General features: G+C 35.7%; 1 protein-coding gene across 6 annotated transcripts; it reads left to right on the top strand.

Annotated features, from left to right (window-relative positions):
• Positions 1 to 1,984: 1,984 nt before the first annotated feature.
• On the top strand, positions 1,985 to 24,478 carry ZWI (kinesin-like calmodulin-binding protein (ZWICHEL)). Of its 6 annotated transcripts, none has more exons than XM_088862673.1 (25): positions 1,985 to 2,215; positions 2,392 to 2,484; positions 3,241 to 3,387; positions 3,638 to 3,710; positions 6,002 to 6,133; positions 6,340 to 6,578; positions 9,135 to 9,462; positions 11,405 to 11,504; positions 11,648 to 11,829; positions 11,991 to 12,106; positions 12,226 to 12,328; positions 15,031 to 15,183; positions 15,290 to 15,436; positions 15,591 to 15,791; positions 16,891 to 17,055; positions 17,174 to 17,350; positions 17,590 to 17,730; positions 17,987 to 18,181; positions 18,405 to 18,531; positions 18,719 to 18,921; positions 19,118 to 19,300; positions 21,231 to 21,326; positions 21,556 to 21,753; positions 22,460 to 22,731; positions 23,839 to 24,478. In XM_088862673.1, exons 2-25 carry the CDS (start codon positions 2,471 to 2,473, stop codon positions 24,020 to 24,022), a joined length of 3,876 nt encoding a protein of 1,291 aa, XP_088718799.1. In that variant the 5' UTR covers positions 1,985 to 2,215; positions 2,392 to 2,470; the 3' UTR covers positions 24,023 to 24,478. The 6 variants fall into 6 exon arrangements, with proteins under 6 accessions (XP_088718799.1, XP_088718801.1, XP_088718798.1 ...); XM_088862675.1 differs by having other exon boundaries at positions 2,007 to 2,215; positions 3,202 to 3,387; XM_088862672.1 differs by lacking the exon at positions 1,985 to 2,215 and having other exon boundaries at positions 2,250 to 2,484.
• The last annotated feature ends 547 nt before the right edge of the window (positions 24,479 to 25,025 follow it).

Here is a 25,025-nt window from a genome sequence, read left to right as displayed (position 1 = left end):
GAGGCTGGCAATGGGGTGGGACAGCCATTGGACCGTACCACCCTTGGTGCCGGCGCTAGCCCAACCCCGGTCCTGTAAGGCTAGCTAGGCCAAAGAGGCCCAAACCCAGGTCAGGCCAAATAGAGAGCAAAAAAAAAAAAGAGAAAAAAAGGCCGGAGCCAAACTCAGGTGGTCTTGGCCTAGGATTGACAAGATCCTATCCTTGGGCCGGTCTAGGTCCAATTTTTTGGGGCTTGGCCGACGGGCCTATGCCACCGATCCCATTGCCACCCCTAGACGGGCTCTCGATTGTTTGAACATGAAGTCCTATTTTGTTAGGACATGCTATTTTAATTTTGAATGGAGCTGTGGAAATTTCATTGTGGCAGTTATGATAAAATGTTTTTTTTTTTATTTTCCGCAATATTTTCAATAAAGAAGAAGACTTTAGTAAATTTCGAGGGTAAAAGGAGTCACACAAGAGACGTTGCTATATAAAATCATCAGAAAATATTATGATTTTGATAGAAATCCTTATGCAAGCATGTTTCACCACTTATGCAACTTGAAGTAAGATATTTGTATACAATTTATTATAGAATATACTTATTCTCCAAAATTTTACTCCGACATTACTTTAAAGAAGGACTAAGAAAAAATACTTATCGGCAAAGTGTTAAATGCATAGTCCATCCATAAAAAAGACGGATATAAATGGTGGTCTCTCCAAAAAAATAAAACCAATGATCTAGATATTTTTTTAAAAAATTATCATTTTTTATTTTTTAGAATTTTTACATATCAACGTTGGAAATTATATTTCTTGCCAAAATCCATTTCGAAAATGGATTATCGAGAGGGAGCACATTGTTATATACGAGTCCCTGGGCTCATAGAAACCGTGCCTATATTGATTATGGACTCGCTGTTGTCTTCTAATGGAAGGGAGTTTCTGGCGTCTTATTCCAAAATACGTCTTTATTTGCTGCCACATGTCGTGTACCTTCGTTTTGTATTGTTAGATAGGATCCTTGTCCCCTTCAATATTTGAATTCAAAGACAATTTCCTTCCACTTCATGAAGAGAGAGTTACAATGAAGAGTGTGGGCTGAACTTGTGAGGGAGTCACATAAGACAATCTTCACTCAATTAATGAGAGAAATACAGGGACACAATTACTTCGACATTATCACTTCAATTTATGTGTGAGAGAGAGAGAGGCCGCAATCTTCTCATAATTTATGAGCGAGAGAGAGAGAGTTGCATTTAGTGTTCGAAAAATCGAACCGCCCTAGGGAAGGGCTAGTTTTTTTTTTTTTTAGTAACGGGTAAAACGAGCCGGTTGAATGGGCAAATTGGGTAAGTCTTGGTAGGTTAAAAAAGTGTTAAAAAATAAAAAATAAAAAAAAAAATGAAAAATACACTTAAAGCATGATTAAACAAAGCACTTCTATACTGATGAATATTATAGATATGTGTGCGGCTTTACAGTCTGTGTATAGGGAGGCGAATGACATTGCAGATGATTTGGCCGAGTGAGGAGCTCTTATGCATTCTACTGTGATTTTTTATGTAATCATCTCTTGAGATGTTGTATTCCATGATTGATTCATAAATTTAAGTAATATTGTCAAAAAAAAAAAAAAACACATTCAAATCAGGTTGAAAATTAGTGAAAATGGATTTTAAAAAAAATTGATTTGTGCCCAAGGTATGTTTGAATTTTTTTTTTAATATGAGAAAAATGTAGAAATAAATATTGATGGCCAAAACCCTTTTCAATTTTTGTCAAAATGATATAAAACATTAAAAAATTCATTACAAACAAATCTATTATTTTTTGAGATTTATTTATTTGTTTTTGAAATATTTTTTGAATACCGGGCAAGATCACCAGAGTCGGTCCTTACCTGGTTCCAATCTAACCAGCCAGTTCCGAGTTGAACCCGGCCCATATTGTGAACACCTGTTACTTAGAGCAATCTCGGCTCGATTCTAATAAATTACCATTCCAAATATCTTCGCTCACTTCATATGAGAGAGAGAGAGAGAGAGAGAGAGAGAGAGTATTGGCTCAGTAATTTATGAGACTTCGAGAGAGAGAGGCCGGCTCCGGCCATTGATAACGCCGGCGTCTTTCAAGCTTTCTTATTTGAGCTCCTCAGCACTTCAAACTTCATTTTCAAGCAGTTCTTAACACACCGCACCCGTGATGAACTCCAACTCATGCATGCGTGTATGTATGGTTTCATCTATGCATGCATGTTTACATACATGCATAATATATATACTGATGTGTCCTCGGAGTTTAGCGCCCATTTTTCAATTTATTTATGACCAAATTTCCGTTTTTTTAAAATATTAATTTGTGCCCCGTGACTCCTCTCTCTGTCTTCGTTCAACTGGTACCAGATCGAGAACCGGGCTCTACCTGAAAGCCCTAATTTCCTGAGACACTGATTCTTCTCCAAAGCCAGAGATCTCCGTTGTAATGCCATTTTCAGGGTAAGTAACCTTCCGTTTGCTCTGCATTTCCTCATCGTTTTTACCTACATTTTCAGATTTGAGTGATCATTCTCTCTCGAGACCTGTACACACTCTCTCTCTAACTGCGGTTTTTTACTGAAATGGGTGGATATCTTTGCTATTTTATTGTGGTTTTTCTAATTTTTGTGAGTTATCTTTGAGCTTCGTTCTGATTTGAAATGTTTGTAAGTTTATCCGTGAATGAGAAGAAGTATGTAACTTTGGGGCTAGGATTTATCTCTTCATATAGTGATTCCATTGACACGATTCATGGAATTTACTTCAAATTAATTTTGTAAATGATTTTACACTGTGGATGATTTTATTATTTTATCTGCATTTTATAAATTTTGAACGTTTCTTAAGTTTTTTAAGGAATTTGAATGAAATATTGATTGATGCTTTTTGAGTGAAACAGTGAATGGGATAATAATCAATTTCTCAGCTATTTATTAGTATTTGCTTTTTTCCATTTTCTTTGTTTCCTCTTCATTTTTACTGGAAAACCTGGAGGTTTACTTTTATATTTATATGCATATAATGTTATTGTTCTAGGTGTACTATATATCAACGAAAATGAAGTCATTGCTCGAATTTTCCTACTTTTTCAAATTTATTAGGGCATTATTTTCAATCCGTACAATTTTTATCATTTTTGTTGTCAGGACTATCATTGTATCCATTTTTTTTTGTTAGAGCAAGGTTGGTCTGACTTATACGGAATAAACTAATCAGGATGACTTATGATACGCCTTCTGTTAATGGTGATTCAATGAGGATGAGGAACTCATCAGTGAGCTCGGCTGATAGCACACCTCTACATAATGCTTTTGGCAATTCTAATGCCGATGATTATGATAGCGATGGTTCAAATTTCGCCCCGTAAGGCCCAAATCTCCTTCTACTATTCTTGTTGTTTGTTTTAGCACTATCATTTCATCATCATCATTGTATTGTTATTGATGCTGTGATTGTTCTCACTAATTCTATCTACCCGTGTTCAATAGTATGTTAAATATTACCCATATTGAATGTAAATCATCTATTTAGCGCATGGAGTTCTATAATTTGGTGTATGCCATGGCCTTACTTCATAACTTGGTAACATTTTAGTCATGTTGATTTTTTGCAGCACTCCGAGGACCCTTTCTATGTCAGTACCCCCCGAGCTGGCTGGTGCTGTACCTTTGCTTGACCGCTTCCAGGTTAGAGATTGTTTGACGAAAGGGTGATTTGCTTTGAAACGTGTTAAATGGATCTGGGTTTTTCTGAAGATAGTCATATACCATGAGGAGAATAACCCTTTCTGATTTTTCAGATTCATTTACACGTAGTTTGATACGAATTTATCTTTCTTGCATTTGTGATTGTGATGTTTATTGAATCAAAGGAAACATCCTTTTTTAATAAGTATCCTTCATTAGAATGAAGATTACCTTTCATCATCATCATCATCACAGCCTCTTCCCAACTATTTGGGGTCGGCTAGAATGAAAATTACCTTTGCTTTTAGCAAATGAAGAACTATATTTTTAGAGAACCACTATAAAGATTTTGCAACAATTATAATAAACGACAGAGACACATACATTCAAACCTACTTTACCGATTCCCTTTTATGCCTACATAAGGCTGATGCAATGCATTGTTCTTGTCGTGGGGCTTTCATAAAGCTTACAACTGCCCAAGTTCTTCAAACACATCTGCAAGCCTCCATGAAAATATGGTAGATCATTGAGCTGATGAATCATAGTGAGAGGGCTCCTTCCACTGTTCTAGGAACAGCGAAAGATGAGGAATTAATCTTGATTTTACTTAAGAGGGCTTTCATGTTTTGCTACACGATGTGCATATCCCATTGATATATGAAGTTATAGGCCTTCAGGATTATGTGCCTTATGATGATGCCTCATGGACCTTCCTCAACATTTAGGCAACCATTTGATTTAAATCAGACATCCTTCTGTATTCTTAAATGCACAGGATTCCTTCTCACATCCTCCATAACAGATGTTGGTGTTAGGAAGACTGACTTAAAGTGCACATGGATATGCATTGCAGGAAGATGTTGGTCCTTCAGGAGAAATCTTTCTTTCAATCTCCCAATAATAATTCTGCAACTACTTTATTGACTTTCTTACATTAACAGATCAGATGAAGTTTGGGAAGTTTTCACAATAAACCAAACTGCTTACAATAATTCTAATCATGACCAAATCTACAGAGAACCGCACTTTTTTAGATCTTATTGAGGGATTTTTGGATTTGACATTAGCATTCAGCATCTTGGAGGATAGACTCCACAATTTACTTTTGGAACATTGAAGCATCTCATAAAACTAGCATTGTTTATGATCTGAAGACAGAGAATGTATTCTATCTCAAGCAGCAGTTTGGAAAAGTTTTATCTCTGCTTAACGTCCAACCTATTATGTGTCTAAATCTTTGGACATAATAGTAAATAAGAAAGGAAGATGGTATCTTCTAGTACCTGCCATGAAATTTTTGGTGAAGTCCTTCACCAATTTAAAAAGTATTGCTGATGGGAGAAGTGGTCATTTATTTTCTCCATCTGTGGCCAAACACTAGCCTACTAATCTTGTAGTTGAAGAATGCAGGTCCAGGTATGGCATGCTTTCTCCATTTATACTTTGATGATAAATCTTGAGCTGGCCTTATTTTTTCTCAAATATAAATATTTGTGAGCTATTGATGTCTCTTTCAAAGGCAGTTTAACATTTTGGCAAAGCGAGATATGCAATCTCTGTGTCAACTGATACAGTGGGTTGACGGGCTATTGGCCTGATGTATATTGATATTCATATAAATGCGAACAACTGAAGGCTCTGTTCGGATGGACTCAATTTTGGGAACATGGCTGGTTTTTTTTTCCTTCACCTATGAGTTAAAAATGGCCGTACTTGGTCTACTTCTCTAGTCCACTGTCAACAAAAATACTGATGTCCCTGGCCCTGCAGTAGACAAAAGGGTTGTTCCACATTTATGAATGATTCTCTTTGATTATTGGAGTTGTTCTCCTGTCCAAACAGTGCCAAAGGTTGTGAGACCATTAATGGATTCTGTGCTTTCTGTTCATGGCAATAAGCCATACTTTACCTTCTATTGTAGCAATTGTTTAACTTCTTAGACACTATAACGCTTAATATCTCTCTGTTTTAGTTAGCCTTTCATCAAAAAAAAAAAAAATCTCTCTGTTTTCTCTTCATTTCTACTGCTTAATATATCTTTTGTAAAGTGATATCATGCCTGTTGTCCTCATTAGAAAAGTTTTAACTTTCAGACTTGTTCACAATAGTCAAAAGAAAAAAGTGGCTTGTCTTTAATTTTTTAAATTTGTCATATCTCTCCTTCGATCAATTTCATCATATGTTGGATTGTTGAGTCATTTTCTTGTTTAATCATAATATTTTTTAATTGATTTTCTTGCAATATTTTTGTTTGATGCATGCCTTTTGCTTCCACCAATTCGAACTAGGTAGAAGGATTCTTGAGAGCCATGCAGAAGCAGATACAGTCTGCGGGAAAGCGTGGCTTTTTTTCCAAACGATCAGTGGGACCACAAATTCGGGAAAAATTTACATTGGAGGATATGCTTTGTTTCCAGAAAGTAAGTTCCATTTGCCAATTGTGGAGCTAAATATTGATGCCAACGTCAACAAAGGCATGATGGCTGTCGTTCTGTAGTGATGGGAATATCTTTGATGGATGTTGGCAGAACATATAATAAAAAATAAATACTGTTTTCCTGTTGGTTTCTTAGTCACATTTCAGTGCTTGGTAACTTATTACTTGTCTCTTCTATTCTTTTGGCAGGAGCCCATTCCAACTTCTCTTCTTAGAATTAGCAGTGATATGGTAAGCCGTGCAGTGAAACTCTTCCAGGTAGTTTTGAAGTACATGGGGGTTGATGCATCTGACAAAGTATCACCCTTAAGCATGGAGGACCAAATTGATCTTGTTTCCAAGCTCTATAAGCAGACGCTGAAGCGTTCTGAACTTCGGGATGAACTTTTTGTTCAGATCTCAAAACAAACACGCAACAACCCTGAAAGGTTTTGGTTCTCCTGCAATCCTTTCATTTTATTAGTTAGTTGCTGTAGTTAAGATGTTATCATGTAGAATATGATATCATATCTTATCATTACTTCTGTATAGATTTGTCTTAATAGGTTAGTTATGCGAAAGCCGCAAAGTTTTAGAATTTTGACTGTATTATTACCTCTGTGGTTAGAAACTCAAAACTTTAATAAAGAATTTCTCGTTCTAAGATTTGAATTTTTTATGCTTTCTTAGAGAGCTCCTTTGATTATTCATTTCTCTCTTTTGCTGACTTGTACTCTATTTTAAAATGTATATACTTTAGCAATGATAAATTCCACAGAAACTTGGCCAGACCTGAAAATTTTCATTCGTGCCCTTACTATTACTGGCATTATCATGCACATTTCTGTACAAACGAAGAGACATGTATAAATTAGACAATGAGCGCTCCTCAGTTTGTTTTATTCCTTAATTTGGTATAATTTTGCAATTCTGTTATATTATTATTATTTTTTTTGCAATTTTGTTTTTGAGGAATACTATTCTACGGAGATTGCTAATTGGTGCGAGAGGTTAATTGTGCACAATATCGAGAAACATTCAAGGAGTCAGTTTCTCAAATAGGATTGGAAGTCATTTCTCAAGGAAACCAAAGTTGAATCTCATCGCAGTGGTATATGAACGGTTCCAGGTTTGCCTTAAAGTCTAGAATTTTTTGCTGAGGTGGCACTCCTGTTTCTCATGGTGACTGCACACAATTTATATGGCTGTCTTCATGGAAACAGCTAGGACAAGCTCTTACTTCTCTATGCCCATCTTCATGGAAACAACTAGGACAAGCCCTTGATCAATATCATGGACTTTCCTTGAAGGGCATGCATTTTGACTGAAACCTTTGATACAGGAGACGTTTTATTAGGTCTATGTCTTTTATTTTGAATGATAAATTCCTTTGTTTTGTCATTATTTCTGTTTGTTGTTTCCAAGTATACTTTTGAAATGGAGGTTGGGGGTGGGGTTTCTTCATAGCACTCGCTTTGATGCAGGGAAGTGGGAGAAAGAAAATAAAATAAATTAGAAAAATGAAATAAACAACAAAGGGTTGGCAGAATAGAAAAGAGAAATCTTTTCACAGGACTCACAAATCAATCTCCTTTTTCAGGGTGGACTCTCCTGCAGATGCTAGAGAGAGGGTACATTCTCTCCTCCCTTTTTTTTTATTTTCTTTTCTCTGATTTATTCTATTTTATTTCTCCCTCTTCCCTGCATGGCACTCCCTTATCAAGAAAAAGAAAGGATCTAGTGTACCAGATCACACACCAGAATTTAAGCTTGTGCAGGCCATTGATGTACTAATATGACTGGCATCTTAAAGGGTCCTTGTGTCTCACTTCATACGTCACTACCCAAAGAAAGTGGAGAAAGGAAGAACATGCACATTAATGTCCAGAATCCTGCTGAAGCCTGCTTTTGAGCATGCTTAGGAACAATACTAGTACGACTGATCTCATATGTTGTCCTTCCATGGTGCCACATGCTTGCCTCCTCCCTCGAAAGATATATGTTCAAGAAAATGTTTGCAACTTATTACAGAACACTCAATATAGACTTAAATCCACAAACCACGGATGATGGAGTTATGAGTATGTACATATTTATAAGATGAATTAGATCCTTAAATGAGGATACTTGATGATTGAATGAAAGATTATATAGGCAACTAACTCGAACAATGTGGTGTCATAGATTAGGCAGATACTCCCCCAGTGATTGACATCTCCAAAATTATGATCGAGTTGCCTTATGAAATTTGGCATTGGCAAATTAGGGTGGCTTTGTTCATTACTTTGCTAGTGAATTGTTTTGTTTACTCATTTACATTAGTTTGCCTTAAATATTTATTTTAGGCTTTCACAAATGTTTTAAAAATGGATTGATGGGGTGCATTGCCCATCCAGCAAACCCAATCCGGATCAGCTAAAATGGCAATCCGGAAAGTTAAAAAAAAAACAAAAAAAAAGAGACAGAGATATAATATAGGAAATTGAGGAGTTTTCTTGGTTAGGCCTCACGGTTGAGAACTGCAAGAATTGAGGATTAATTCCTCCCGATGTCTTTTAGTGTTTAAAATAGAATTTCATAGCCTATGTTAACTTTATATAATATGTTAAACTGTTCTATACAATGTAGTATATTTTAAAAGAAGAACGCACAAAGAGGGGTTTGAACCTTAGCCCTCACAGAAAAGATCAGAAACTCAAAGCCATTTATGCTGTGCTGTGTATTCTATGTATAATATATTAGAACTTATAAATCGCTGATTCATCCCCAAAATCGGATTGATCTTTTGCAATTCCCTATTTAGATGAGTGACTTTTTAAAAACTGCCTTCTAACATGCAATTTCTTTTTTTCTTTTTGGGTGCAAAACTCTACCTCATATGTGAAAGATTTATGATATGATGCAGTAGGTAGAGTATCTTCTTCTATATATATTCATGATGAAGAGTGCATTTGCAAATGGCATAGCATGTCTTCTAAGTAGATTGCCTGTTGTTGGTCTTATAGGCACTGCTTGCTAAAAGCATGGGAGCTAATGTATCTATGTGCATCTGCAATGCCTCCTAATAAGGATATTGGGGGTTATTTGTCCGAGTATGTCCATAGTGTAGCCCATGAAGCAAATTCAGATCCTGAAGTTCAAACCCTCGCTTTGAATACATGGAATGCTTTGAAGCGCTCAGTGAAGGCTGGACCCAGGCATACAATTCCTGGCAGGGAGGAAATTGAAGCTCTTCTAACTGGTAGAAAGCTCACAACAATTGTATTTTTTTTAGATGAGACATTTGAAGAAATTTCTTATGACATGACAACCACAGTTGCTGAGGCCATTGAGGTATTTCTAATTTCGTGCTCTCTAATTTGATTTTTATGTTACTTCTTGTTGAGTAAGGTAATTTATAGTGGAATAGTTTCTCACGTGCATTTAAAATATATCCTATATTAGGGAATTTCATCTTTAAAGAAACAATAATACAAGCGTGCTGCTTAAGGCTAACAAATACAGGATGAGGTGTGAGTTGCTTGTGTAGTGTGATGTGCTGTGTACTGCCGCAATGTGGAGGCATCGCTTACTATGTGGGCAATAAATAAAAAAATTTCAAAAAATTAAAAAATTTATAGGAATCCAAATAAACAAGAATATGTAAGTTATGCGATTGTAAATATTTTAACTTATTCTTTGACTCTAATATGCATGCTGCATGAGTCTTTGATAGTGTAGCAGTGATATTTTCTGTCTCTAACTCTAACAAAAATAGCATTTAAAATCTAATGATCCAATCTATTCATCAAATTCAATAAAAAACAAAAGAATATGTTAATAAACCAAGCAATTAAGAAAGCAAGCATAATGTCATACTGTTAAATAAATATAGGAAGCAACAACTGTAGCACATATGCAAATGCAAAGTAATAACTGAAAACCAAAAGTTCAAGACCAAAACATAATCCCAAAAGATAAGTACACTCAGCCTGTAGTTATTAAATACAGCTTCATAACAGATTATGTGGCTGCTTGAAGAGGAGCAACCCTTATCCGATACTGTGTGCCCAAAAAATATTCTAATAAAGTGGATAGGTTTTGCTAGAAAAATAAAAATTGAAAGAAATATCTATTTAATTTCCTTAGAACCAAATTTAGTTCTTAGTTCACCCTTGGCTGCACCGCTTCAGCCTGCCTTTGCAGCAGGCTGAAGTGGTGCCGCCAAGGATTCTGCCACCTTGATGTGGCCGCATGATTCGGTAGGTGGCCACATTTGATAACTATGGTGCTGCTTGTGCTGGCTAAGGGAAGAAGGCAATATCTTACATGCAGTCATAGATCATGATAAGGTGTTTCTTCCATAAACGAGAGCTTAACTTCAATATAAATAGAAAGGATTGAACCTGGAACATTAAGAGGTTTTTTGCGGTGTAGTCTTTGACTAATTGTAGGTGCTATTTGTATGATGAATAGTGTCTTCTTGTCTCGTTTGTGGAGATGCTAAAGTTCTCTTAGCTAAAATGTGGCCTGCAAAATCTTTTATGTTTGTGTAGATTCTGAAGTTCTCTTGAATAAGATGTGCCATACAAATATAATTCATCTTGTTGTAATATCGGATGTCTTCAGAGACATTCAATAAAAAGTATCTTGGAAGGCCCTTATAACTTTAACTTTCCCTCATTTGTTTCAAAAGTAATAATTCAAGTTCCTGACAATTGTGCTTACTGAAGGTTGCAAAATATGGCAGGGGCCGCAGGTGACATGTAGTTGCAACCTGCTGCACTTAACAATTGTCTGATAAATAGTGTGGCCCAATAAGCATGGGATGCAGGCCCTTAGCATGTCTTGAATTGTGTAGTGGCATGGGTTTATATTTTATTACGGGATTGTCTACAAAGAGACCATTTATCTTTTGTACATGGAGGTCACAATCATTTCCACTCATTAGATGTCAAATTGGGTGGCTTGGGGTGGGTCATGAAGTCTGATAATTTTTTTTGTTTTGAACTTTGTGTCTAATCAATGACACTCTTACAACTGCCCATTTTGAAATCTAAGGGACAAGAACATTTGTGACCACCTTGTACAAAAGGTAAACGATCTCTTTATAGGCACTCCCTTTTATTACTCAGCCCAAAAAATGATACACACACATGCGTGTGCGTGAGTGCGCACAGACACATATATTGTTTCTCACTTATCCAGTTACATTTTGATAATTTAATTGCATAAGTTCTTGCTTGAGGTTTTTCTGTGTGTTACTAATCTCCAGTATAAACTATATGCCCTTCAGGAACTTGCTGGAATCATCAAGTTATCGGCTTACACTACATTCAGTCTATTTGAATGTCGAAAACTGGTCACTGGTTCTAAATCACTTGACAATGGAAATGGTAAGATTTTTCATTGTCTTCACTGGATTAATTTTCTGATGAGAAGATGGTGCATATAGGATGAGGAAGATTAATGCTCCTAGAATGTGTATCTACTGTGTTCAGAGAGGATTCTGCTTATTGCATGTGTTAATGTCACGCAGAGGAATATATCGGGTTGGATGACAACAAATATATTGGGGATTTGCTGGCTGAATTCAGGGCAGAAAAAGATCGTAGTAAAGGAGATATATTGCACTGCAAACTTTCCTTCAAAAAGCGATTGTTTCGGGAGTCAGATGAAGCAGTAGTGGATCCGATGTTTGTACAATTGTCCTATGTTCAGGTTTGACATTATGCTCATGACATTTATTGTTGGCTTGATTTATTATTTCATGTTCACTCATCAGGAAAAGGAATTGATTCTTTTACATTCTTTCATAGAATATTTCTTTCCATTATTAAAGGTAACTATTTTGGTGATGACTCTTTTTTTTTCCCTGGCAGCTACAACATGACTATGTTCTGGGTAATTACCCTGTTGGAAGGGATGATGCAGCACAGCTATCTGCATTGCAAATATTGGTCGAAATGGGATTCATTAATAGTCCAGAAACTCACAGGTGAGGATTTTTAAATAATATGGTGGCACCATTGTGTTGTAGTTGTTTTTGTTTTTGTTTTGGGATTTGATTATTTTCATTGGTGATAATTTTTTTCTAAAGCAACAATATATTTGTAGCGACTGGACATCACTCCTTGAGAGATTTTTACCAAGACAAATTGCAATGACTCGGGGAAAGAGGGACTGGGAGACGGATATCATTTCTCGTTATCGCTCAATGGTGAGGCTTATGTTACGTAACATTGCACAGGGTGTTGTAGTTTGGCATGACAATATGAAAATATTATTGTGCTTATTAATGTAACATTAAGATTGAGCGTCAAGAACATGAAATCCAGCTTTTTAGGTGACTTTCATCAATATTTGACTTTGTGCTTGGGGCACGTCTCCCTGGGGCTTCACGACCTTCAATGATTGACTAGTTTTGCTAGTTTTTAAACTGATCTTCTACTCTTACCTCCCTCTTTAGTAGCTGTCTTAAGAGTGATATCTTGTTTCTCTCTTGTTCTGACATGTGGATTTTTCTGTCTTTTGTGTTTATCGATAATTTGCTAGTTGTCTTTAATTGGTTGGGTTATGTAGGTTGAACCTTTGTTTACTTTGTGCAAATTGAATATATGGGAATGCATCTTGCTGGGGTTGAATTGAGTGTTTTGGTTCTTATAGAGAAGTGAAATCCTTTGGCTGTTTAGCTAATTTGGAGGATTTCCAATCTAAAATGAGAAAAGGAAAAATAGGGAAATTGAGAAAAATGTTAGATATTACACAAATGTGAAAAATGTAGACATCGTAGTTCTGTATTGTGTTTTCACTTCTCACTCACAGCAACTATATTATCATTCACAATTATGTTTCTCAAGATTGCCACTGAATCTTTCATCACAAGGTGCATACCTATGTCTAACCTTTTTATATAATTTATGTAATTCAACCTTTTTGACTGGTTGAAGATAAAACTTTAGTAAAATAAGAATTATCAATAACCAAACCTGTCCTCGAGATATTTACCTATATAAGAACTAGTAACTCCTCAGCAGTTTTGACTGAGTCTTGCTGTAGCAGTTTCAAACAATGACCAATCAATTGTATTCATTCATCATTGTACACAAAATCAAATCGTTTTATATTAATGACATTATGATTCATCTTTGTTGCCAACAAGAACTTCACCAACATTACTGCCCTTAACTCATTATGGTCATTGCTCTAACCACTTCCTCCCGATTACCTTTCCTTCTCTTTGTTATTGTTAATTGCCGCACAAACAAACATGCACTTTGGACATGCGGTGTCGGGATTTTGCTTCTAGAAGGAAAAATTTGAGGCGTATCCTGTTAAAGACATGCAATTTGAGGTTACTTAATGCTTCCCAGTTAAAAAGAGAGTGGGGGGACCAGTTGATGCTCCTTTAGAAGCAAATACTGATAGGAGGTGGCACCTGTGAAAAAAATATTTTTTTGGTAGAAGAGGGAGTGGGGGTTGGGGGATGGTTAGGTAGTTCTGAACTTCTAATATCATTAATGATAAAACTGCTTTTTGAAAAAGAAGTAACAATATTGACAACTATGGTTAGAGCTAGAATTCATGATAAGATGTGTCAAAGTTTTACATTGGTTATCTATCTAATGCAAACCATACCTCCTTTACCTGGGCTTGAGACGGTAAGGGAAAGTTTAAGGTCATCACCCTTATTAGACCATGTGCAACTTAGACCTAATACAACACCAGTTAGGATGTGCGATTTGGTTTAAGTGGAAGGCCCGCAAAAGGCAAGGGGAAGGCCAAAAGGACATGGATAGAAGGAGTGAGAAAAAGAATGATAACTTTTGTTCTTATTGAGGGTATGATCCTTGATAGGAAAGAATGGAGGAACATGATTCATGTAGCTGACCCCAAATAATTGGGATGAGGCTTGGATGATGATGATGATGGTTATAACTAGATACTTGGGGTCTTGGGCATCTTGATCAACAATCTTCCTTATACCTCGAGGTGCTAGATCCATTCATCTTTGCACTTCATGTTCTTAAACATGTATTTCAAAATTCAAGCATTGAGACATAATTATAATTGTACATACTTCATAGTTTTTTTAAAATTTAATCAATGAACTCAATTTTGTAAATGGATTATCTCATTTTTTGATTCATTAAAGTATAGTTGATATCATCATACTTTATATACCTCTACTAATTATCAAGATATTTGGATCTGGCCTGGAGACATGCATCTAATTTATCAAAGCAGATTAATTAATATTCTGGGGCGTGGCCACTTTTTCCCATCTGGGTTTAACCCATATACATAGCACTTTACATATAATGATTTTATTGTAGACTGATAATGTCTTTTCCTGTTATTGTAGAGATATAATGATGTTTTCATCACTTTATTATTATTTTTCTTTTCAGGGAGTCATTCCATTCACAGAAGCAAAAGAATATGATTGAATCATGCAAAATCTTTGCTTTATTATTAGTTACATTTTTCAGACATGATGAAAATTGCATGGCTTTATTTTTATGGAAATAACTGTTTTTCTTTTCACGTGGAAGCAAAAAAAATGTACTTTTTTTGACAAAGAGGTTTCTGTGTGTCTGGAATTTCATGGAATGGCATACACATATATTGCATTTGTGAGTAATTCCAAATGGGAACACATGTGTACACATACATAGACATGGGTGAGTGCTTGCGCATGTGGGTTTTGCAAGCTGATAGACATGTGGATGTGTAAATAGATGGATGCAGGAAGGTGTGCATATGGGTATTTTATTTTTATGATACTCATGTGTTTGTGTTTCGATGACTGCATTTGTGATTGTTGTTTAAGTGATATAGATGAGCTATTTTTATGCTAGCCATGGTTGCTCTAGTAGAAAAACTTGGTGAAGGCTGTCTCAGAACTTCGTGAATATGCAGGAACACCTTTCAAAGGATGATGCAAGGCAACAATTCCTTCGTATCTTGAGAAACCTTCCTTATGGAAACTCAGTTTTCTTTGGTGTCCGTAAGATAGAAGATCCAATTGGGCTTCTGCCTGGTCGAATCATTTTAGGCATTAACAAGCGTGGGGTATGCATTTCAAGCATTGATTGTTCTAAAATGGGTAAATTGCATTACAAACGCAATATATTTCTTATTTTAAGAGTAATGCAAGCAATCACTCTTCTATTTGCAGGTTCATTTCTTTCGTCCTGTTCCAAAGGAATACTTGCATTCTGCTGAATTAAGAGATATCATGCAATTTGGCAGTAGCAATATTGCTGTGTTTTTCAAGATGAGAGTTGCAGGTGTACTTCACATTTTTCAGTTTGGAACTAAGCAGGTTATATTGATCTTCCATTTATTAGTTTTCCTTCTTTTTATCTTGTATTTTGTTGTAACAATTCCTTGGATTTGGTGTACCCACCTTTTAGAATGAGAATTCTTAATCTTCCCTTTGATAGCTATTGTAATATCTGAATCCAATTCTACTGCAGGGGGAAGAAGTTTGTGTTGCACTCCAGACACACATAAATGATGTTATGCTTCGCAGATATTCTAAGGCACGTTCTACTGCTAGTGGCTCTCTTCAGGGAGATCTTTGTCAGAATGTTAAGGCCCCTGGCCTCGATATATATGAAAAACGTGTGCAAGAGTTGTCTAAAGAGCTACAAGATTCTAAAAAAAATGCAGAACAGGTAAGTCATTCATTTCAAGTATGTTTCTTATGGTGAACTACTTTATACTTAAACGTCAAACTGCTACTCTAAAAAAATGATCTTAGAAATTGATTCCCCGTTTGCATACTTCTTTGGCAGAAAATTTCCCAAATTTTTGTACAAGCTACTTTTCGAGTTTTTTTAACCAAGAATAGGGGGTTTTCACTTATAAATAAAACCAAAGATGGAATTTACACTTTTGTAATTATATAGAATTGTCATTCATGTGCATGTGAGATGTAGGAATGGGGCTGGGGTCGTGGTGGTAGCATCCCTACACCCAGTTTCCACATTGTGGTATCCATTCCTACCGCTAACACCCCCAATTAACACCCTCAAAATGTAACTCCCCAATCTATTGAAAAAACGGGTAGGGGCCTGTCTTCCCCACTGAATTACCAAAAAAAAGATGTAGGATGACACCTTTGGATTTTAGAAATTTCGTGTTTATAGTTTAAACTTAGGGAAAACTCACTCGTACTAAAAAGAGAGAGGGCTTTTGGTTCAGTGCTTCCCCCATAAGTTGGGAAATAAAAAACGAAAAAAACAACTGATACTTAATAAACGACTGCATTTTGTTAAAGAGAACATTAAGAGCGCTTTGTTGTGAGCAAATGTTTGGATTTGGAATCAGCAATTTCAACAGTCGGTGCAATCAGTTCTCATCTGATCAGACAAGTTAAAACTTTCTTCAGTGAATTCTAATAGATGGTTCAACTGAAAAAGATAAAACTTTCACTTCTTTATGCTCTTTAGCTTACCACTTATCATCCAGTAAGAACCACCAGTTTGTACATCCACTGCATTTAACAATAAAGAGAGGACAGCAGTAACAGCCACACATTATAATTTTTGTGTTATTTTGTGTACACTTTTGCCCATTAAGAATATGAATTTCTTCTCCTTTTTTATTAATGAGGTAACTGAATTTCAATGGAGGTTGGTGTTGCATCCCTAACATCCCTATGTACAGTAATGGAAAGTAATTTTTGTGAAGTAAGAAATCACCATTGGATTTTTCAGTTTCTCTTCCTTCTTCGATATGATGTATAGTTCAGTAAGTTATTATCCTTTACAGTTACTGGAAGATCTTCGTGTAAAACAAAAGCAAGAGATGGAAATGTATGAAGAGTTGGAAGGGCTGAAAGATGCATTGAAATCTGAGAGACAGAACGTGAGTGATGTTATTCAAGACCGGGATAAGTATAGAATGTTATTTGAAGAAAAGGATTCTGCCTTGCAGGTATGGTGTGGACTTATTTTCGCTCTATTGCTATCATAATATATTCTTATCATGAAAATTTTATAACTGAAAAATTATATTCCATAATTTCATAATCATGTGTCACATTGTGTTTTAGGCAGCGTCGGTTGAAAAAAATAGCATTGAGGCTGCGTTAGCAGTGATGCCAAATGGAAATTCTTTATCTTCACAAAGAAATGCTGTGAGGGAACCTGCCTCTGCAATGTCTGACCGAGCTGGGGAATCTTCATTACTCTTTACAGGAAGAACACAGAAGTCTGTTGCAACTTCTGAGGTAAATTTCCATTTATAAAGTTGTATACTGTTCATTATTACATTTTTCTTTACTGTATTGTGGGTTGAATCTTTAAAATGGACATGTCCTGTTTGTGAAATCCATGAAATTGTCATTTACATTCTGCAATGTGCATAACCTTTGCTATGCTTTAGCATTTTCGGCCTGCAAGAATAGTCACTACAAAGCCTCTTTCTTTTAGAGATACTTTTACCGCTAATTTTGGTGTATTTATGCAGGTGCATAGTAAACTACAATTACAATTGAAAACAAGGACAGAAGAACTGCATGCAGCTGAGGAGACAATCAAGAGATTGAGTAATGAAAAACAGTTGTTGGAGCAAAGAGTTTGTAGGCTTGAAAAGAAGAAAGCAGATGAGGTATTGGGTTTTCTTTGAATCCTTACTCTTTCTTTGTATAAAGTCGATGTGTCTTAGCAGTCTTTCTTATTTTGCTTTACATCTTTAATAAGTTTGATTCATATGTCCTTTAAATTTGAATTGGTCTATTATTATGTTTCTTACAAAGTTCATGTTCGTAATGCTGTGCCATTTATATTTTGTGTTTGGCGTAATCTTTCTTAGATTGGATGTGAGGTCATATGCTGCATTTTGACTTTTGGATTCACAATAATAGATAGAAGTTCTTGAGAGGAATTTCAAACAAGAGTACGAAACATTCAGGCTGCGAATATCTGAATTGGAAAAGAAGCTAAGTGAAAGTACAAAAGATTTGGCTGTTGCAGAGTCCACTCTGACAATCAGGAATACAGAGTTGGAAACATTGCAAAGTAATGTAAAGGAACTAGAGGAACTTCGTGAAATGAAAGAGGTATACTATTAATTTGTGAACAATTTAGTCATAACAATAGCTATTACTTCTTTTCTAGATTGTTATATTTTTTTCTGAAACATCTTCTTTTCTAGATTCATCATCATCATCATCATCCAAGCCTCATCTCAATATTGAAGGGTGTATTATCATTATTGTTGGGTGTATTATCATTATTCTAATGACACAGTTTATGCTGAGATAATTACATACTGTTTCTCAGGACATTGATAGAAAGAATGAGCAGACTGCTGCAATTATAAAGAAACAGGGAGCACAATTGGTTGAATTAGAAGCACTCTACAAGGAAGAGCAACTTTTAAGAAAACGCTATTTCAATACTATTGAAGGTTGGTTGCTGGGATATCATTGTTCTTTCATTTTCTTTTCTATGAAGGATCAATGAAAATGAATGTGGTCAAAGGTCATGCATAACAAAGTTTGTTTTTCAGCTCATTGGATGAAAGTTTATGGGTCACTTTATTGTTAACTTGCTTAATACTTTGTAAAGCAATTTGACTTTGCACATTTTTGCAGATATGAAAGGAAAGGTCCGTGTCTTTTGCCGCTTGCGTCCATTAAATGAAAAGGAAATTATGGAAAGAGACCGATGTGTTCTTACTGCTCTTGATGAATTTACAATTGAACATATGTGGAAAGATGATAAACTTAAACAGCACCAGTATGATCATGTATTTGATGACCGTGCTTCCCAGGAGGATATATTTGAGGATACAAAGGTAAATCTCAAAGTTTAAAGGTTTATTGATTTTAAAATGTATTTATTTCTCAGATTTCCTTGCCCATTTTCCTTGCCCATTTTTTATTTTACATCTGTAATTAGTGAAACTCTCTTCTTTGTGAACTTCCATATCTTTTTCTTCTTCCTCATTGGAAATCATACGTATATATGTAGTTTGCTTATTTCTTTTGCAGTATGTGGTTCAATCTGCTGTTGATGGATATAATGTTTGCATATTTGCGTATGGGCAAACTGGATCCGGGAAAACATTTACAATTTATGGATCTGAAAGCAATCCAGGTCTCACCCCTAGAGCAACTGCTGAACTCTTCAAGATTTTGAGGCGGGACAGGAATAAATTTACATTCTCATTGAAGGTGAAGCATCTAAGCTGTCTCTATATATTTGGTTGTATATGCTATCGACAAATCTATATTTGCAATTTGGTGTTCATGGTGTGACAAATCTATATTTGCAATTTATACTTCATGTCTATGCTATTGACAAATCTATCTTTGCAATTTGGTGTTCATGATGTGATAAATGCATTTTGCTATGGACAAATCTATACTTGCAACTTGGCATTCTTGTATTTTGAATTGTTTTTCATTCTAAGAAGGTCACAAATTTATCTCGTGAGGAATCACCAGACACTTTCCCAACTTGAAAACTTTATAGGAATACTTAAAGGCATGAACATCCTTGTCTTGCTCCCTAACAACGATCACAAAATTTGTAGGGATTTAATGTTTGAAATCTCTCCTTTTAGCTCCAAATGGCATTTTATTCATGCTTATGAAACACGTTTTTCTCTTTTACACTTGGTTTTGAGTCTGACTCTTATATTTTCCAAGTTATTTTACTTTCCAATTATCCCTCTTCCTCAATCCCCCAACAACTATGACTAAGCTTTTGTGTTGTATGTTCATATTTATGGCCGTCAATTGTTTAGAAGCCATAGGGAGTTATATTGGTGTTAGTGATGCTCCTACAGGTAACGAATAGTGGAGATGACCTTATGAGATATGAATGCTCAATTTTAATGGAAGCTTATTCAATATTTTGTAGAAATGTGGACCTTAGTTAGGGATGAGTGGTACTTACTCATAGGATCAAGTGGAGTAGTTGACTCCATGGAGCCTGAGGTTAGACTTATTAGGAGGATCAGGATATTTATATTATTCTTCTCTATTCTCTCAAGGTGGACAGGTAGTTTTAAATTGTAACTGCTGAACCATTGGGGCAGGTTCTGTATTGGAGAGGCAAGTGTATCCATTACTATAAATTCTTGATATTTTTGGTTCCCTCAGATCTTCTTCTAGGATGTACCTAGAGTAGATGTTGAAGTGTCATGTCTGCAGAGAGGCTTGGTATTATGCCATCAAGCTCCTAAGAAATCAGGGAAGCATCTTTCATGAGATGTAGGAATTGTGTGAGAATTCCAGAGGGGTAAGCAATACACAGAAAGATTGCATTATTTGATGTCTGGTTGATATAAAGGGGCAGTGAGTGTCTCCATGAGAGTGAGTGGTTCTTGAGTGGTAAGTGATGTCGGATTTATCTTTTGGTAGTGCTTTCTGCTTTTACTTTTAAATTTAGAAACTTGTCATTTATTAAAAGAAAGGTGAGGTTTGTATATGGTGTCAACCTTATACTATTGATGTAAGGTGCACGCCATAATTATGCCAAAAATGCAGTTTCGGTGCTGCAAAGCCTTGCGATGATATGAAAATCTATTATTGCCCCCAATTATAAAATTTAAAGTTCCAGAAATGGTGACGATCAAGTAGATCTATAAATACTTGAAAATATTGAAAATGGAAGGTCCAGATAATGTGTTAGAAGATGGACTATTTTTAGGACTGAAAATCCCCTTTTTTTTTCTTGTCTATGAATCTTGAGGTCAAGATGATCAATTTGAGGGTATTCCAGCATAGGAACAACGTTCACCAATGGGTTTTTAAGGTGCACCTTACTTGTACAGTATAAGGTTGACACCTTATATAAATTTTTTCCATAAAAGAATGACCGCCTTTTCTAAATAAACATGTGGATTTGAGTTTAATCTTTTCATAGGAATTGATGATCCAATAGTTACTATTCAATTGTTGGTTAGGGTGAAGATTCATTTAAATCAATGGCAATCTATGATGGCCATAATGTTTTGGAAGCAATCTTACATTGATATTAGGCAACAATCTTGTACCTTCTGCGTAATCTAATGAAATTAAGTTTTTGTTTGCTCTAGATTATATAAATCAAGGTTTTTTTTTAACTTTATTAATAAATGGTTATGAATTGGTGCAGGTGTATATGTTAGAGTTGTATCAGGATACTCTTGTAGATCTCCTCATACCCAAACACTCAAAGCGTCAAAGGCTTGAAATTAAAAAGGATTCGAAGGTGATTTTCTTTAATTTATATCTTTGGATTGTTTATCATAGATGGGGATTCAAAGATATGTGTTATTTCAATTGAACCTGCATGAGTTGTTTGGTGGTGTTGGTCATTCTATGCAGCTGTCATTGTATGAAGGTGTTTGGTACTTCGGTTTATCATGTCGAAACTTATGTGGGAGTGTGTACTTAGTCTTGCTTCTGACACAGAAGATGTAAACTTCCATTCTTTTCAGGGTATGGTGGTTGTAGAAAATGTAACAACTGTGTCTGTTTCAAGCCTTGAAGAATTGAACTCCCTTATTTTTAAAGGATCAGAGCAACGTCATACATCTGGAACTCAAATGAATGAAGAAAGTTCAAGGTCACATTTGATTCTTTCAATTGTTATTGAAAGCACCAATCTTCAAACCCAATTCCAAGCCAAGGGGAAGGTAGATTGACTGACTCAAAATTAAATTATTCAATGAAGTTGTTGTATAGTTTTTTTATAATGAAATGTTTCATAACAGCATGGTCCACGAGTCATAAAATATGGAACTGGAAGGCATATCATCTTACAATCCCCTTTTGTATTCACATTTTACTGACTGAAATTCAGGAGTGTATTTATGATTACATTGTCTCACACTGTACCTTTTCTTTGGTGCATTATTTGATGGATTGCATTTTTTATTCAATTTTTTATCATTGAAAGAATCTCAACTGTCATGTTATTATTAGAATATGTTTTATTGTTGTGTTGGAAGTTGCATAAAACAGATTTCAGCATATACTAAATTGAAATTGTACTGGTGCTCTCGAAACTTGGAATCCCAGACTAGTGTTTGGAGCAGTTATTTATTCTATATGACCATTTTTATTGTATTCATTAACCCTATACTACTGAAATACTCTTGGCTGTTCAATGCTAGAAAGAGGGCAATATATTTGTTTATTACACTAACGGTTAGTTGACGCAGTTTTTCAAAATTTCAAGTTTCTGAAGTAGTACTTGTGCAATTTATGCCGTTTTTCCTGGCACTTTTCTGATATATTCCTGTTTCCTAAAGTGATATTTCTTTCATCAATGTTAAGAAAAAGTTGAAAGGATTACCTTTCGTTTGAGCAATTACCTGAAACTTACAATCTTATCTACAGTTGAGTTTTGTGGATCTTGCTGGTTCTGAAAGGGTAAAGAAATCAGGTTCTTCGGGGAATCAATTGAAAGAAGCACAAAGTATTAACCGCTCGTTGTCGGCCTTGGGTGATGTTATTAGTGCTTTATCAACAGAGGGGCAGCATATACCTTACAGGAATCACAAACTGACAATGCTCATGAGCGATTCACTTGGGGGCAATGCAAAGACTCTGATGTTTGTAAATGTCTCTCCAGCTGAGTCTAACTTGGATGAGAGCCACAACTCACTCTTGTACGTGTTATTTTTATCTTATTATTATACATCTGTGTGTACATACTTTCTATGTACCCAGGCATACATTGCATGCATGGAGACAAAATATATCTGCATTTTTATTTGTTGTCCTGCATGTTACGTGATTACATGCTTGAGCCTACATCTGCTGCTTTCCTTCCTTTAATGTTCTCATTCAGGCTGCTTCTTCAAGGATACCATAGAATATATTAGTTTGCAGGAAATAATGACATCCATCACCTTTCTCAAAATAACGAGAAATATCATCTTCCTCCTGAGAAGTAGATGCCTCACATGATATGGATGACCTTCTTTTATTGAAAGCTAGTGCTTTGCAGAACATTTTAACCTTGATAATAGGCACACCTAACTTTCAAAGGGAAGGAAACGCATGAAAATAGATCCGGACATCAAATTGGAGTAATTAGTTTGACTTTATAGGGGAATGGAGTAATTTTCTTACTTATTTATGAATACCCTTCGGATTTTTCTCCCCCAGAATATTAGGATTCTGTTCTTCCGAGTCGAGTCAAAGTCTCATTTTATTAGTTGCTTTTGATATTTCCTAGAACTTACTGATTTGGCTTTCTATAGGAAAACATGTTTAGTCAATGGCAAAACTGATTTGTCTTTTCCATAGGAAAACGTGTTTACAATGGGAAATCAGTGGGCATTTATAGTTCATGTGTCCTCAGGAAACCATGAGTGTGCTCTTGGTCCCTTGGAAGTTTACGCATGGCACTCGAGTTTTTTATTTTATTTTATTTTATTTTATTTTATTTTATTTATTTATTTATTTATTTATTTTATTTTTTGTCATTTGTATTGATTATTATTATCATCATTATCATCCAAGCCTTATACCTACTATTTGGAGTTGACTACACGATTCATGTTATGCAATTCTGTTGTATAAGGGCTATACCTTTAGTCAAGCCACAAGCAATATCTCTTCGCACTACTTTTACTCATGTCCTTTTGGGCCGTCTCCTTGTCCTTTTAGAGCCTTTAGTTTGAACCAAATCAAACCGCTTTTCATTTATATGGACATATCTCTTAAAAAAAGTGTCCATGTGATAATGTATCATCTCCTCTTTTCTTTAGGTATGCTTCGAGAGTGCGTGCCATAATCAATGACGCAAGCAAAAATGTGACAACAAAGGAAGTTGCACGGTTGAAAAAATTGGTGGCTTACTGGAAGGAACAGGCAGGCAGGAGAGCAGATGAGGATGAGCTAGAAGAAATTCAGGAAGAGAGAACCCCAAGGGATGCTAAGGGCCTGCCATAAACCTCTGTATACCATTGTGAAGCACTTTGCTTCTATCTATCCGAGGATCTCTCTCTAGCAGTTCTCCATGGGAAACTCAGCATGGTGAAATTGGTCCATTTTTTTTGAAATGAAAAAAGGAAATTGGTCATCTATTAAAAGACCACAGGAAAAAAAAAAAGGGAAAAATCTTACAGAATTTTTTTTACATATCAAGGTCTATTACGGGGTTGCTTGTCTTCGAAACAACTCGTTTATGGGGAGCTCAAGAAGTGCAGGTGAAATTGGAATCACCGCACCACATATAAGGGAATTATCGACCCTTTACGCTGCATAACAATTGTATATATACGTAGTTAGTGTGTATAAATAGTGGTATGCTGTGCTTCTATTTTCCCATGTTTATTTGTTCTAAATCTGATGGATATTTGGAAATTCTCTTGTACTTTAATGTATTATACTGGTATCTTGCGCTTCTATTCTCTCATGTTTATTTGTTGCTCTGAATGTTATGGATTTGGAGAATTCTATGGTTCAATGTGTTTTCCCTTCCAGTGTAAGATTTTGTCTTTATACACTTTTTTTTTTTGGGGTAATTCAGTGGGGAAGACAGGCCCCTACCCACCTTTTCATATGGATTAGGGAGTTAGCTTGTTTGAAAGTGTCAGTGGGTGGTGTCAGCAGGACAAGCGAAGCGTAGCGATTTGTACTACCATAGTCCACAGGAAAAGTCTCGCTAACCAATAGAGGCAGGCAACTGAGTAAGTTGATAGGCACAAGAAAGCGTAGCGAAGCACTTATCCTTGTCTATGTTTGTAGTGAATCACTCATCTATGTTTGCGATGACGGTGTGCGACTGAAATATGTATTATATTTGAGCCTAAAACCTTTCTTTTTATGGATATGTAATTTAGAATGGGACTGAGTGGGTCTTTGCAGAACTAATATGCTTTTGATGAGCAGTCTTGATTATATTCACGTTCTTGGGTCTTAACAATTCTTGTTGTGGGTAGTCAATAAAAAA

Source organism: Amborella trichopoda, chromosome 3 (genome assembly GCF_054954075.1).
Source record: "Amborella trichopoda isolate Santa Cruz 75 chromosome 3, AtrichopodaSantaCruz75HAP2 v2.0, whole genome shotgun sequence".
Lineage (NCBI taxonomy): Eukaryota > Viridiplantae > Streptophyta > Magnoliopsida > Amborellales > Amborellaceae > Amborella > Amborella trichopoda.
This window is presented reverse-complemented; position numbering and strand designations above follow the sequence as displayed.

Coding starts and splice junctions, on each gene's coding strand:
- ZWI (XM_088862673.1), top strand. Junction 21,754..22,459: donor AATTCCAAGCCAAGGGGAAG/GTAGATTGACTG, acceptor TCTTATCTACAG/TTGAGTTTTGTGGATCTTGC. Junction 22,732..23,838: donor GAGAGCCACAACTCACTCTT/GTACGTGTTATT, acceptor TCTTTTCTTTAG/GTATGCTTCGAGAGTGCGTG.